At 30.2% G+C, this 15,713-nt stretch overlaps 1 protein-coding gene across 1 annotated transcript; it reads left to right on the top strand.

Annotated features, from left to right (window-relative positions):
• The first annotated feature begins 11,002 nt into the window (after positions 1–11,002).
• Positions 11,003–15,097, top strand: LOC7472985 (proteasome subunit alpha type-3). Its single transcript, XM_002299612.4, has 10 exons — positions 11,003–11,256; positions 11,371–11,410; positions 11,516–11,599; positions 12,670–12,743; positions 13,206–13,292; positions 13,397–13,481; positions 13,603–13,649; positions 13,985–14,050; positions 14,549–14,639; positions 14,831–15,097. The coding sequence occupies exons 1-10, from the start codon at positions 11,153–11,155 to the stop codon at positions 14,900–14,902; spliced, it is 750 nt and encodes a 249-aa protein (XP_002299648.1). The 5' UTR covers positions 11,003–11,152; the 3' UTR covers positions 14,903–15,097.
• The last annotated feature ends 616 nt before the right edge of the window (positions 15,098–15,713 follow it).

The raw sequence follows: 15,713 nt of genomic DNA, 5'->3' as shown, positions 1-15,713 counted from the left end.
GCATCAGGCCTTTTGGCATATGTTTTGCTTGGCACATCACCTATCAATTTTTTATATAAAAAAATCCAGGTGTTATTAATCTGTTCTTTATCAAGAAAAAATATTAAACTATATGGAAATTGACTTGATTTGACCTTGTCAACTTGACAATTTCAAAGATAACCCAAACAACCGATAAAAATATAATTTGACTAAAAAAATTAAGACATTTTTTAAAAAAATATTGAAATGACAACATATTAGATCTATTTCAATTAACTGAAGTTAATATGTCAAATCCATTACCCTGGTCAAAACAACCTGATATCCCTATAGAAAGTAAATAAAAAAAATATTAAACTCAATTCTTAATCAATCTAATGTTAAAAGATGAATTTAAAAACAAAATTCAACTAAAAAATAAGACGAGTCAACTCAGGTTAAACTGTCAAACCTAGGTCATTAGATAACCCCATATAAATCAAATTAAAATAAATTATAAAATTCAATTCTCAATGAACTCAATACTAAATGATGAAATTAAAAAAGAACACAAAAAACAACATGTGTCAACCGACCAAACTCGTGACCTAGGTCATAAGACGAGGATAACCTCATAGAACACAAACCCAAACAAATTATGAAGCCTAATTATTAATCAACCAATGTTGAAGGATCAAATTAAAAATAAAAAAATAAATTTGAAATAAAATAACAAAGTCCTAAAAGACTTTAAGGAGCAAATTGAAAAGGGCCTTAGCATTTCGCAGTTCATTGCTACAGTGAAATGCCAAGGCATTTTAGCATATACTAAATTATTGACCCCTGTTACGTTGTGTGTCAAGTCAAATTTTTCTTAAACGTAAAAAATTATTAAAATGTTGTTAATGTTTTTTTTTTCTAGCGGGAAAAAGTTAAATTGTGCAAGGGTTTACTCGATGTAAATCGGTTGACTTTACTAGTCCAAAAACAACCCATACGTACAACCCATGAAAACAATATTTGACTAAATAAAATTTCAAGATAATATCTTTTTTAATATTAAAATAATTGCATATTGGATTGACCTGGGATAACCCGGCTTAACTTGTCAAATTCATGACTTGAGTTATGAGATTATGATAACCCTATAGAAATCTAATCAAAATAAATTATGAAGTCTTATTCCCAATCAACTTAATATTGAATGATAAAAATGAAAAAATAATCAATTAAAAAAAGAACCGTAATCAGCATGTCAAACTTGCAACCTAAGTCATAAGACCGAGAAAACCCCATTAAAAGCAAATCAAAACAAATTATGAATTCCAATCCATAACCAACCCAATATTGAAGGATGAGATTAAAAAAGAAGTCAATTAAAAAATAACATAAAAAAATAACATGAGTCAATCCACCCAAGTCATCAAATCGAGATAACTTTATAGAAAAAAAAATGACGTGATTTAACTCAGGTTAACCCGCATCTGTGGTCTTTAGACTAAAATAACCACATAGAGAGAAAGTCAAAACAAATTATAAAGCTTGATTCTTAATCACCCCTATCGGACCTAATGTTAAATGATAAAATTTGTAAAAATCTAAATAAAAAAAATGACATAAAAAATAAGTCAAGTCAACTAGGGTTAACCGTTAAGCACTATTCCCGGGTCATGAGATCAAGATAACCTAATGAAAAACAAACTGAAATAAATCATGAAGCCTAATTTTCAATCAAACACAATGTTGATTGATGGAATTGGAAAAAAAAAAGTCAATTTAAAAAAGAAAAAGAAAAAATGAGTCAATTGAGTTAATTCGTCAAACTCGCAACTTGGGTCATGAGACAGAGACAACTCAATAAAAAAAAAATCCAATGTTGAAGGACTTGTGACTTAGGTCATAAGATCAATATAACCTCTTAGAAAGAAAATAAAAATAAAAATGACCTAATTTAACCAGGATTAAAATGTCAAAACCCGTGACTTTAATCATAAGACTAAGATATTCTCTTGAAAAACAAATCAAAATAATGAATGAGGCTCAATTCCCAACTGACCCAATGTTGAATGATAAAATTTAAAAAAATTAATTAAATAAAAGATATAAAAACAACCCGAGTCAACTTAGGTTAACCCGTTATGCACTATTTTCGGGTCATAAAACTAGGATAATCTAATGAAAAGTAAAAAAAATAAATCATGAAGTTTAATTCTCAATCAAATCAATATTAAATGATTAAATTAAAAAAAATATATTAAGAAAAAGAAAAAAAATCAGTTATCAGTTGGGTTAACCCACCAAACCTAGTTAACCTATCAAACCTGGGATTCATATCATAAGAGTGTGATAACTAAATAGAAAAAAAATCTAATATTAAATGATGAAATTAAACAAGAAAAACATTGATTGAAAAAATATCAAAGAATAAAAAAAGAGCAAAACAAAGCACTATTCTAAAAAATAGTGTTTTGTGAAAAGAGGTAAGACCCCTTCTCTTTTAGTTGTGTGTGTGTGTGTGTGTGTGTGTGAACATTTGGACAACTTGACATTATAAGTTATAAAATTGTGCACATATTTTTTTTATATAAAATTACTCTTATTTTTAGGCAACTACACCTTTAATTAAGATAAATGATTTTAAAGAATTTTTTTTAGTTAAACAATAAGGTGTTGAAAATTTATTTTAATTAACATGATTTAAATAAATTATAGATGAATAGCAAATTAATCTAAAAAAAATCCTTGGTTTTTCCACTCAAAGAACCATTGATTTTTCTAAATTTGATTCTTGATTTATTTGTTGCTATTCAAAAGTTGATAACAATGAGAATTAATTCTTATTAGTTATTCAATATTTTTTCTTTCAAAATTCACTAAAAAAAAGAGATGAATGAATAGTTTCTAACTTGAATTTTTAGATTTTACGCATTTCTCCTCACCTTATTTTTAGTGTTTTTCTTCTTCTTTTCATACTTTGGTTTTCATTTTAAATTTAAAGATTAAGTTCATCTTATTGAGAGATATTTGAGTTACATAATTTTTTGTTAAAAAACCTTATTTAAAAGTGCATCTAAACCAAAATGGTATTGTTGGAATATTAGAAGACATATTGCGAACATCCTAATTGTACAAGTGATAAGTAATAAAATCTTAAGGACAAATGATTTATCATTGACAACAATAAAAGACTCATTACAAGTGAGGAGCAAAGATATTAATTTTAAGTATAATTAATTTTATTATTAGTATGCATACTAAGACTTTTTTATTTTTTTATCAATTACAAGTTTGAATATATATTTAATATACATGCTAATATTTTATTATTATTTTTGTGTTAAAAACATGTTTGCTATTAATTATGCTCTTACATGCTTATAGTTTTAAATATATATAAATTTTAAGTTTTTATTAGTTATCTTTTGTTTATCATACCTTTGTAATCATAAACTAAATATCTTTACTCAATAGGCTAATATATAATTTATAAACTTTGATTTACATGAGTATTCTCTAGTTAATTTAGGCTTAATTCAGACTAATTTCTATTTCAAAACAATCTTAAGGATATATCTACCTGATGTATTTCAAAGAAAATTAATAAATTCTTCTAAATTTTAGCTGATTACAAATAAAAGATTATACCTGCCAATGACCTATAAGTTTCTTAAGTCTGTCAAGTATATTGTGAAATGAGAATTCTACTTCAACGCTGCCAAGTAACTGGAACTAAAATTATTCTTTGGAACTCAAATTTATAATTTTGTTGTAAAACTCTTGTTATTGTATTCTGTTTGAAAAAAATCAGTTGAATTCATAGTCATTTAACCCGGCTTGGCGGGTCAACCCGAGACCCGAGTGACTTGGAGCCTTGGCCGGGTTTGGTTCATTCAAAACCTAAGCCAGCAATTGACCCGGAGAAAACCGTTTGATCTGTTAAGTCAACCCTGAACTTGAGTAACCTAACAAAACCCGGTAGAGACCTATTTTTTTTCAAATATATTTTTATCCTAGCTAAAGATTTTTTTTATATATATATTTTTCAGTTGGTTATTAACTCATTTCAAAGTTCACTATATAAATATTAGAAAAATATTTTATTTTTTTAATATAAGATTTGAAGTCTTTTAATATATATACTCTAGTATATATATATTCTATATTCACAGAAAAATTGTATGCACAAATAAATCAAAGCTTATATGTTGAAGTTTACTACTGCACTGAAGCCTCCCTTTGGTTTTTTGAAGCCAAATCTAGTTTAAAATGAATGCTCCTCTTAAGCAGAACTATAAATAAAATCTTTTAAAATACTTAAAAAATATTTTTTATATATTTCTAACAAATAGGGCCTTTGATAATTTTTATTTTATACTTAGAGCTTTTTTAAGTAAGAGCAATTTTCATTTTATAAAACATAATTGATAAATATATTTTATTTATTTAAGATTTTTTTGTTAAATATGAGAGCCTTAAATTATTTTTTAAGTAACCCTTAACTTAAAACAGCTCTGTTTAAAACCTTAAGAGTTCATCTTTCATGATCAAGATTGTTAGTGCACAATGAAATCTCCACAATTTAAGCCCATGTATTAAACAGAGAAAATAAAGTTCGGCTTTTTTTTTTCCTCGGTTGAACCACTGGGTTGATGTGAGATGCGGTCCATATACATATTATAGCTCTTGAATCTTCAAATCAAAATTATAAAACTCAAATTGCCTTATATAGGTTATCTAAAAACCTAGCTGATCTAGAATTTGGACCGGTCCCAATTAAAAAATAAATAAATTAAAGTATTGATATAATTAAAAACTCAGGTGAACTCGTTATTGATCAACCTTGGATAAAACCTTGATCTTCAACTTTTTAACTTTTATAGTAAATAATTTTTTTGTTAAAATGAAATTGTTTTACTTTTTATTTTTTAAAAATTATAGGATCAACCTAAATAGACTCTCCCAAGTCCCAACATAACATGTAATATGCCCAATCCATCGCCTGACTATGCCTCAAAGTTTGCGGGTTTCATTTGTAATTGTTGTGATGCTTTTGATTAGAACCATTTAATTATGGCATGGACAAATGACAACAGCTGCTTTCTATATATTTGATTATCAACCGTAGAAACGTAGAAAGAACTCTAAGTTTGCAGGCTAGGAAACAAACAAACATTTTCGAAACAATTTATGTATCATGGGATCAAATGGAATTCACAGCAGAATTTGACATCCTAATCATCTCGTGGCTTACTATGTATGTATGTTTCATATTTGAGGAATTACAATGAAGTTTAGGATTCGTAGGCTTAACTAAAAAAAAAAAAAACCTAAATGTACCTAACCTTTTGAAAAAATGAACAACACATGGTATACCTAAACAAACATCTCCTCCAATAATTTCCAATCATTTATGATGACCAGAAAATCAAAATTTGTATTTTTTACTAACAAAAACTATATTTTAATAACCATAGAAAACAACTGTTGTCATTTGTCCATGCCATAAAATATAGTTTCATTTATAACCCAAACCACCTCAACCTAAAAAAACACTCTAAATAGTTTAAAAACTCAAAATCAAATCAAAACACACTTTTTGGATTCTAATTTACCTTTTCTAGTTTCATTTATAACCCAAACCACCTTCATTGAACTTCTATTCTAAAAACAAAAATAGTTATATCAATATTATTATTTTTTAGCCAAACAAAACCTTTCTCTCTCATCTCTTATCTATTAAGTAGAGTTTGATTATTATCTTGAGATATAAGAGATAGAGATAGTAGAGACAAAAAGGATAAGTCCTCGTGTACCTATTATTTTGAAAGTATAAAAATTTACTCCAAAATTGTCTTAGAAACAAATTTATTTATGAATGTTTGTCTTTGCCCCTTTAACCAAACCTTTCTCTTTCATATTCCTCTCTTACATCTCTCTTTCCTCTCTCAACTATTAGGTAGTGTTTGATTATTATCTTGAGGTAGAAGAGATAAAGATAGTGTGGTACAAACACATCCTAAGACATGCTAAAATCATATTTGAATGATTTACAACTTGACCCAACAAGAACCTACCTTGAAGAACTAAAGTTATACGCAGTGATCATCCCCACCACCTCACATCTATAAAAAGATGTGAACGAGTAATATAAAATCATAACAAAGTTGATCAATCATTCAAAAAGTTTACAAGTTAAATAAAAAATTTAGTATGGAAATCACTCAACCACACAAAAGATAACAAGAATATTGATTTCTCTATTAAAAATAGTCTAACCTTAAAAAGCTTGTACAAAAGAGTAGAATCCTAAGTCTAATAAGATATTCCTAATGGATATGGATAAACATAATAAATATTAATGATCCAATGAACCCAAATTTAAATAAAATCTCTAATATCTCTAAAAGGCCTAATAATAACTAAAAGATAAATAAAACAATAGCCCAACTAATTTAAATAAAACTAAAGTTGTTTTTGTAATCTATTGGCAGAATCGAATCTCAACTTCAAATGCATGGCTCTATCTCTTCTTAATGAATTATAATGCTTTCCATATATCACTAGAAAGATATGGATGTATATTTTCCAATACAACTATAATTACATTAAAATTCCTTATGAATATCCAATTATGACAAATTTAGCTAAAGGTCAAAATTATCAAATTTGAATCTTCTCATTCCAATCTTTTTGTAATGCTTGAATGCCTATCTACAAGCCCTTCTTGAACATGAATCAAATTAATCAAGACTTGGTCTTCATTATTTATTATCTTCTTGAATTTCACCTTAGCTCATGTGTCTTGAAGAAGTCCATTGAAAACCTATTTGAACCTTTTAATCCTAAGTCTTGTTACTGGACCAATTGAAACCTCAAATTGATCTCTTGGTGTTGCTTGGATTGCATCATAATGGAGACAAAAAGGAAATGTCCCCATGTATCTATTGTTTGGAAAGTATAAAAATTCACTTTAAAATTATTCCAAAGACAAATTTATTTTGTATCTTTGTCTTTGTTCCTTCAACCAAATATGTTTATGTTCTTTTTGTATTTATCCCTTTTGTCTTGGGATACTAACCAAACGCAACGTTAGGGGTTAAAATAAAGTTGCATGATCAAAATGTAAGTTTTCAAAACTATAACAACAAAAATGCGAAAAGTGTCACCTAAACTATTAAGTTAATAATGATTTGTAAATATGTGAAAAAATATTTAGTGAATAATAAAAACATGTTCTCTTTTAGTTTATAGCTATAGAGAACACAATTAAAATTGTTAAATTCAACCCTCCTCAACTAGTTGATTTAGAAAACTCGAGACTCAGAGCTTGATCCATACCAAGTTTTTAGTTGTTCATTGCCTTGGCAAAACTTAGTTGACAAACTAGTTTTTTAGTGACCTGATTTATCCGGCTAAACTTGATCGAGTCAACATATACATAAAAAAATGAAACATTTTTGTTTTAATAAGAAAATGGCTTACCTAAATTGATAGGATAACTTAAAGGTTGATATGGTGATATAATAACCTTAATCTTAACCCTTTTTCAAAATAATCTTTAATGTTGAGTTTGAGAAATATGAATAGAAGTACTAGAACACATATAAAATACTTCTTTAATCAAACTGGACCCAAAATAAAAATTGAAGCTGAATAAGTTTTTTCCTCTCCATCAAAACAAAAAAGAATCGATATTTGCACAAACATAAGAAACTTAAGAACTTGTTATTTTTTTAAGAATGCATTTGGCGTTTAAATTTGGCTCTGGTAAGCAGGAAAATCTTGGGCTTGTTATCATGAAACTGTAGGCCAACTATCTTCAAAGTTTCTAATTAAAAGAGCGTTTGGAAATGCGGGCCAACCTATGTTTTTAAAAAATTTAAAATTTTATTTTTTGCTAAAAATTATTTTGTTTTATGTTTTGAAATTTCAAAAATAATTTTAAAAAAATAAAAAAACATCATTTTAATACATTTCAGCATGAAAAATACTTTGAAAAGCAATCGCAACCACACTCCCAAACAGGCCTATCTATTAGCTCTTTAGATGGGTTTGATAATGGTGGGTGTAAAGGTTTTTGTAACTGCCTTTTGATTTTTTTTTCCTCTCATAGTTTCAAATCAACTTTAATTTTACATTTTCTATATTGCTAACGGGCTTTATTGATCAAGTCATCTAATACCCAAGTCCAAAAAATTTTGGCGATGTCATTCAACGTTAATGCACTCATATAAATTATGCAAAACCAATTATAAGGGTAAGATGAAGTATTTTATGATCATAAAGTTGTACGGTAATTTCTTTTCTTATTTTTCTTCCTCTAAGCAAACTTCAAACATCTCTTCGTGAAAAAAAGGAAATAATAGTTGTATGTTTCTGTATGGATTATGTAAAATCATCCCATAAGTTGGGTTTAACAAACATAGTAAGTAAAAAATGGATAAATACAAAAAAAAAAAAAAAGACATAAACACGTTTGGTTTAAAAGAAAACATAGATAGCGTTTAATTATCGTTTTAGGACAAAAGAGACAAAGACAATAAAACAGATGAGATATAAACAAAATTGTATTTGATGGTGGCGTACAAGACATGATAATTGTCTTTATGTTCTGTATGGCTAATGATGTACGAGACATGGTAAAAGATATAAAAAAATCTATTTTAGCTTAACATGTATCACTATTAAACTTACAACTTTTAAAAGATAATTAGATATTATTTTTTTACTTTAGATTATATTAATTGTTGAAATAATAGTACAATAATCCTAATTATAAAACCTAAACTAGCATAGTGAATTAATTGATATGAGACTCGATAATCTTGATGCTTGAACCATTCCAGGTTTGAAAAAATTTAAAGAAGGATTGACTCTGCATAATCCGATAAAAACCCTAGGTAAACACATGACTTGGTTGCCCTATGATAAAACCCAATCAAAACACATTGATTTTTTAAAAAAAAAACATTAGTTAAAATGATATCGTTTTGATCCTATAAAAAAAAACTTTTGGGTTAACTTAGATTGATCCTCTCGAATTATGACTTGAGCATGGTCTCGGGTCAAGTTTTAAAACTATAATAATAATCACCTTTTTTCCTTATATATCTTAGTTGAAAACAAATTGGAATTAAAAGTTTTTTAAAAGGATATTTTAGGGATAAAAATAATAAATATTATATTTGAAGATATGTTCCCTCTGTACCTCTTGTTTTTAGAAGTGTTGTTACATATTTTTGGGGTCTATATAAACAAAAAAGAAAATACAATTTAAAAAAAAAACACTGGAAGAAAATAAAAATATACCAGTGAGATGAATATACTAGAATGTCCAAGAAATTGCTAAAGACTGGTTGATAAAGATCAAAATATACAAGATTGAAAAATTTGACAGTGTATTTTTTACTGATGAAGGCCTTATTGACAAATGAAAATTCAATTTGAGGAAGAAAATTCAAAATTGAAGGTTCAAGGACTCAATTGAAGTTTTTCAAGGTTTAATTGAATTTATTGAGGGCTTATTGCAATAAAAAATAATTTTTGAAGTCAATTTAGATTTTAATTGGAAGAAATTAAAGTTTGGAGGTCGAATTGCAAATTTTAAGAGTTAATTTTATTAAATCAGGGGTTTAATTGCACAAATAACATGAGAATAATAATAATAGTAGTAGTAATAATAGTAGTAGTGGTGATAGTTCATCATTTAATGCTAGATTTGCTGGGAATTGAGTTTCACCGTTTTTTTATGATATTTTCGATCTAATATCCCAAGTTACTGGTTTGAAAAATTTACGTGTGGCTTGACGTTCTTTTTTATTTTTTATATTATTTTTTTTAAAATTTTATTATTTAATTTTAAAATTTTAAAATAAAAAATCTATTATTCAGGTTTTTTTTTATATTTTATTAAAAACTCAAGCAAACAAACATTGAGATTTATTTTATTGTTGAAGTTTATTGTATTGCCAAAAACATCCTCGCAGTATCTCCTTCAAATGAACTAGTATTATAGTACAGTAGGAGAAACAAAATTTACAATATAACTAGTTACATGCTATTTTTTTTTATATATAAAATATATATATAAAAAATAAGATCTAAAAATATTAGGTTTTTCTGTAAAGCTATATCCAAGAGTCTTGGATTTGACTGCAACGCCTGATCCAAAAATAATATTTATAATATTAATAATAACATTAAACTTGCATGACCTAAGTTTAAGTGAGTTTAGCTGCAACACCAGACCTAATAGCTTTAGATGTGGGTCTGGCTGCAATGTCGTGTCATAAAAGTATGATAATTAAATAGATTAATAAAAAAAAAAAGAAAGAAAAAAATCAACAGGAAGAAAAAAAACTAATGAAAAAAAGAAAACAATCTGAATTAACTGGGTTAACCCTTCAACCCAGGTTAACCCGTCAAACTTAAGATTCACGTCATGAAAGTTTGATAACTAAATAGAAAAAAAAATTGACGGGTTAACTGAGTTAAACCGTCAAACCAGGTTAACCCGTCAAGCCCGGGATACGTGTTATAAAAGTCTGATAATTAAATAGAAAGAAATTTAACATCAACAAACTAAACTAAACGAAAAAAATTAATTAAAAAGAAAAAAAGTAAAAAAAAAAAATTTCAGGTTAACCCGTCAAACTCGGGATCCATGTCATGAAAATCTGATAACTAAATAAAAAAATAACATTAACAAAATAAATTAAAAAAAATTATTAAAAGAAAAAAACATAAAGAAAAAAACAAAAAAAATTTAAATAAAAACAGCAAAAAAAAACAAAAAAAAAACAAAAAACGAAAAAGAAAAAAAACAGCTATATTTTAGTATATATTATTATTATTATATTATTATAATTATAATTTTAATATATAAGTTATATTATTATAATTATACATGGAAAGCTAGTGCTTTCCCTCTATGTTTTTTTAAAGTATTACTTAATTATTTCCTTAAAATATAATTCCTACCTCTAAATGGGCCAACAGAACCCAGCCCACAACTAAACCCAAAAACCCACTGTGTCAGCTGACTCTCTGAGGCAGCCAGTCCTGTTCTCTTCTGTCTTGAGATCGAAGAAAACTTTTCTTCTTAAACCACAGTCTCTCTGTCTCTCTCTCTAACCCCTGCAAAAAGAAAAAGCACAGAGATAGAAGCTGAAGAAGACAGAAGCATAAAACGATGAGCAGCATAGGAACAGGCTACGATCTGTCGGTCACTACTTTCTCGCCGGATGGCCGTGTTTTTCAGATCGAATACGCTGCTAAAGCCGTCGATAACAGTGGGTCTGTTTCTTTCCGTTTTCTTTGTGCTTGTAAATTTCCACCCCAATTTCTTTCCTTGGATTTGCTTCACTAGCATTATAGCAATTAGTTTTTTTTTTTGTTTTGTTTTTGCAGTACTGTTATTGGAATCAAGTGCAAAGACGGGATTGTTATGGTATAATTACTATTCCTTTCTTTAAAAGATTGAATCTTTTTTTATTTGGTTTTTGTGATTGTAGTTGGAATTATAGTAATTAAATGGTTAATTGTTTGATTTTAGGGTGTGGAGAAGCTAATAGCTTCGAAGATGATGTTACCCGGTTCCAATAGGAGAATCCACGCCGTTCATCGTCATTCCGGCATGGTACTGCCTTTTTTTTATTTTTATTTAGAAAGTTGCAGAAAATATAAGAAAAAAGCTGGGTTTTTTTTTTTCTTTCTTTACAATGTTTGTACTAAATAGAGCTCAATTTTGTGTCTTTTCATTGCTGTTTGTTGGGTTTTGGACGGAGATTTATATCATTTGAAATTGATGAAAATTAATGGTCGTGGATGATTTACATGACATTAGTGCTTTTAATTTCTTACGGGATTTGAGCTTGGTTTTATTTAGCTAAAGTATCCGTGTGCATGTGTTTCGATTGCTTTATCATGCCTGATTAAATGGGGTCTTGTTTAGGGTCAGTTAGTAGGCTTAGTTTGTGACGCGATTATGGGTTATTGCTGAAACTAACAATGATACGAGTTAGGGTTTGAATGTATTTGAGGTGGTTTTTTTGGGTACATGGTGAGAGCAAATGATTGCTATATCACAGAAGGTTTGACTAAGTCTGTGAGTTAGAGTTTGTAGGTGTTGTGCTGGAAGTTTGGGTTTCCTAATGAAATTCCACTGGAGAGGCTAGGTTAAGCTTAATTGATGGTGCTGGAAGTTTGGGTTTCCTGATGAAACTACACTGAGGGGCTAGGTTCAGCTTAACTGGAAGAACTGATAATAACATTTTTTTTTCATGTAATTTTCACTTAGATTTCATCTTAACTTCCCCAAAGAGAAAGGGTGGTAGAAGTTCCTTTTTATTTTATACAGAATTATAAGGTTGTAGATTGCGTTGTTATTTCAAGGAAAAATGTGCTTTAGGAGAGATAAGGAAAGGTCAAGTCAATGCTATGTTCTGTAGCATTTCATTTACTATACATGTGTTCACATGTGTTATGAATGAAGCAGAATATTGCTTGTGTTATCATTTATCACTAATCTGTTCCTTGAACTCCAAACCGCATGCTTATTAGAGATATCTACATGATATGTGTTTATGGATCTTGTTCTTAAAATCAATCACTTTGATGAAGAATTTTGTATTGTTCGGGTGACTTTATGGAAGCAAACAGTAACTTGCTCTCTCTCTCTCTCTCTCTCTCTCATGCTTCAAATATCAGGCTGTTGCTGGTCTAGCGGCTGATGGGAGACAAATTGTTGCACGAGCCAAAAGTGAGGCAACCAATTATCAGAGGTTTGTTTTTGAACAATGCGTAGTTGCAAGTTTTATTTTTACTCTGAAGCCTGCTTGAGTATTGAGTAGAAAACTGTTATAGATACATATCCTAGTTGATTAGCTTTTGGTAGCGGATTAGGTGCTTTTGCCTCAGTCATAAGTTGGTCACTGAAAATTCAATTATGAACATTGCATGCGTGAACTTCGTGCAACTTCCCACTAGTGCCTCCTAGTCTTGCTGATTGCTCAGTCTGTTACAATTTTTGTTAAACTTTCTTCCTTTTGATATCTGAAGTACATGTTTTGGTTTTGATTCCATACAGGCATTACTATAGATGCCCATTCTCATCATTTGTTTTCTATGTAATCATCAGTGCTATAGATTGAACATGGACTCAGTAGCTTGATTGAAAATTGCCTTTCTGATTTCTTACACCTTAAGTTTGCTAATCCTTGGCATGCCATATTCTGATTTTGCAGTGTTTATGGTGAACCTGTTCCTATCAAGGAGCTTGCAGATCGTGTTGCTAGTTATGTGCATTTGTGCACTCTCTATTGGTGGCTTAGGTAAGTACAGAATTTATTGTTAAATTTTTTTGTTGGTGATTATGTCCTTTTGCACCTCTTGGGCTTCCTTCAGAAAAAGTACATAAACATTGTTGATGCTGCAGGCCATTTGGTTGTGGGGTGATTCTTGGTGGTTATGACAGAGATGGGCCTCAATTATACATGGTCGAACCATCTGGCATCTCCTATGTGAGTTGATTTGTCATGGTTATGCTTGCAGTCTTTGCAATGTCCCCCCCCCCCCCCCCCCTCTTGATTTTGTTACATGGTGTGTTTGTTATCTAATACCATGTAATTTGATTTTATGTAGAGATATTTTGGCGCTGCAATAGGGAAAGGGAAGCAGGCTGCTAAAACGTAAGTTATAATATTCCCTTTTGGTTTGGGGAGTTTAGATAGCTGTATGATTTTATAGCAAGGATTTGTGACATGATCTGAATTTTAGAAAGTGATGTTCATTCTTTTTGGCAACTCTTAAGAATGATTTGCTCTCATCTTAAGCCAATATGTCAATTGATCAAGCAACAGCCACTTTAAGTGGAGGAATTAATCTTTATAAAGGTTTAATTTTGTTAGCCTTGTTTCACATTATAATTGGTTGCTGTATTTCTGCTATTTATATTATACTTTAGCTAACGTTTAGCTTGTGGTCCCTTTTCTTTATCAAATGATTGAATTAATGGCATGGACAGAGAAATTGAAAAGTTGAAGCTATCTGAAATGACATGCCGAGAAGGGGTTATTGAAGTAGCGAAAATGTGAGTGCTCCGTTTATTTTTCTTAATCTCCCTTTTTTCTTGCATGTATTTTTTTTAATTATTATTGCATTCAATAGATTTTCTTTGTTTCCTTTCTGAGTCTGGGCCTTTTTGTCTATCAGCAAATGTGCTTGTTTTGACAATGCTTGGCAACCCTTGGCTCCTTTTTCTTTGTTTTTTTCCCCTTCCCTTCTTAATCCTTGCTGATGCCTTTGGCAAAGTTTAGATGATGTAATGACATGTGTATATCTCAATTGTTGATCTTATTCACTATTTCATGTAACATAAATTTTTTTTGATGAAAAGAACCCATGTTATTAGACATAATCTACAGTTGTAACTATACATATCTATAGAGAGCAAGAGAAAAGAATCATAAAATGGAGGAAGATCCTTCAATCTCTCTGTCACTCTCCAATTGGATGCATTATTTGTAGCATGTGCATGTGTATTAAGATACTTGGACACTATTTGATATCTTCCTTCTCCCTGGATCAGCATTTACAAGGTACATGATGAAGCAAAGGACAAGGCCTTTGAACTGGAAATGAGCTGGGTTTGTGACGAATCAAAGAGACAGCATGAAAAGGTAATTCTTGTGGATTCTAACTTGCAATTTTATGATGTGAAAGCCAGACTTGTCTTGCTGTTATTTATTTAAGGCTTTCTTTTTTGTTTTGAACGTTCTTTGAATGTGTGTTATTTAATAAGAACATACGACAATTCTCTCTTGATGTTGCAATGAATCTGAATGTTTTATTGTTATTATCGCGGGCTTAGGTTCCTGATGACCTCTTAGAGGAAGCCAAGGCAGCAGCTCGGAATGCTCTGGAAGAAATGGATGCTGATTAAAAAGCTTATTAGAGCTGGGAATTCACTCCTTGGAGATTACTGTTGTCTTCCTGTAATCGGTTCCCACTTTTCCCTTGTCAGATACCAAGTGGGTTTATGTTTTTTTTTTTTTTCTTTGAACATGGGAAAATTCAAGTGGGTTTATGCTAGTGTATTGCTGCGGTTGCAAGTAATTTATCCTCAACCTTTTTGGTAGCGTTTGCTTACGCTGCTGCGGCTGCGTTTTGAGTAAACCGCATATTTAAGCTGTTTGGTAAAGGAAAAGACGGGATTTACTGTGCATGAACCCCATTGTTTTCTGCGTTTACAACGTAGGGGGAGAAGAAGCAGCTTGGAGCTGCTTTTTTAGCAAACTGTGTTACAGCACAGTAACCAGAGGCGCGTAACTGAACTTCCTTCCAGTAACCAGAGGCGCGTGTTTTTTCTTCTTCTTCCAGTAACCAGAGGCGCTTGTTTTTTCTTCTTCTTCTGCACTTCCATGTCTCCACTGTTCACGTGAACAGTGGAGACATGGAAGTGAAGAAGAAGGAGAATGAGATGCTGGGGAAAACAGGGAAAGAGTCTAACTCCAGCACCAAGCAGACACTGTGAGAGGAGAATGAGCAGAACAGAGGAATAGAAAAGTGCTCAACTTTCATCTTCCTCCCGCTTTGCTTTTATCACCATTACACTGTTGAAGTGAATTTTAATTCACTTGAACAGTGTAGCAACACGCGTGTTGCTTTGCCCAGCCGGGTCACTGGCTTGGGCCGATGACTGGGCCAGGCTGGCTGGGTTTAGCCCAGGCCATATGGGTCGGACCGGATCCGAT

This window comes from Populus trichocarpa, chromosome 1, assembly GCF_000002775.5.
Source record: "Populus trichocarpa isolate Nisqually-1 chromosome 1, P.trichocarpa_v4.1, whole genome shotgun sequence".
NCBI classification, from domain to species: Eukaryota; Viridiplantae; Streptophyta; class Magnoliopsida; order Malpighiales; family Salicaceae; genus Populus; species Populus trichocarpa.
Note: the sequence above shows the minus strand (reverse complement) of the source record. Positions and strands in the feature narration are given on the sequence as shown.

Excerpts from the sequence above, each read along its gene's own strand:
- LOC7472985 (XM_002299612.4), top strand. The coding sequence starts at position 11,153 with ATGAGCAGCATAGGAACAGGCTACGATCTGTCGGTCACTACTTTCTCG. Across the intron at positions 11,411-11,515 it reads GCAAAGACGGGATTGTTATG|GGTGTGGAGAAGCTAATAGC; the intron begins GTATAATTACTA and ends GTTTGATTTTAG. Across the intron at positions 11,600-12,669 it reads TTCATCGTCATTCCGGCATG|GCTGTTGCTGGTCTAGCGGC; the intron begins GTACTGCCTTTT and ends TTCAAATATCAG.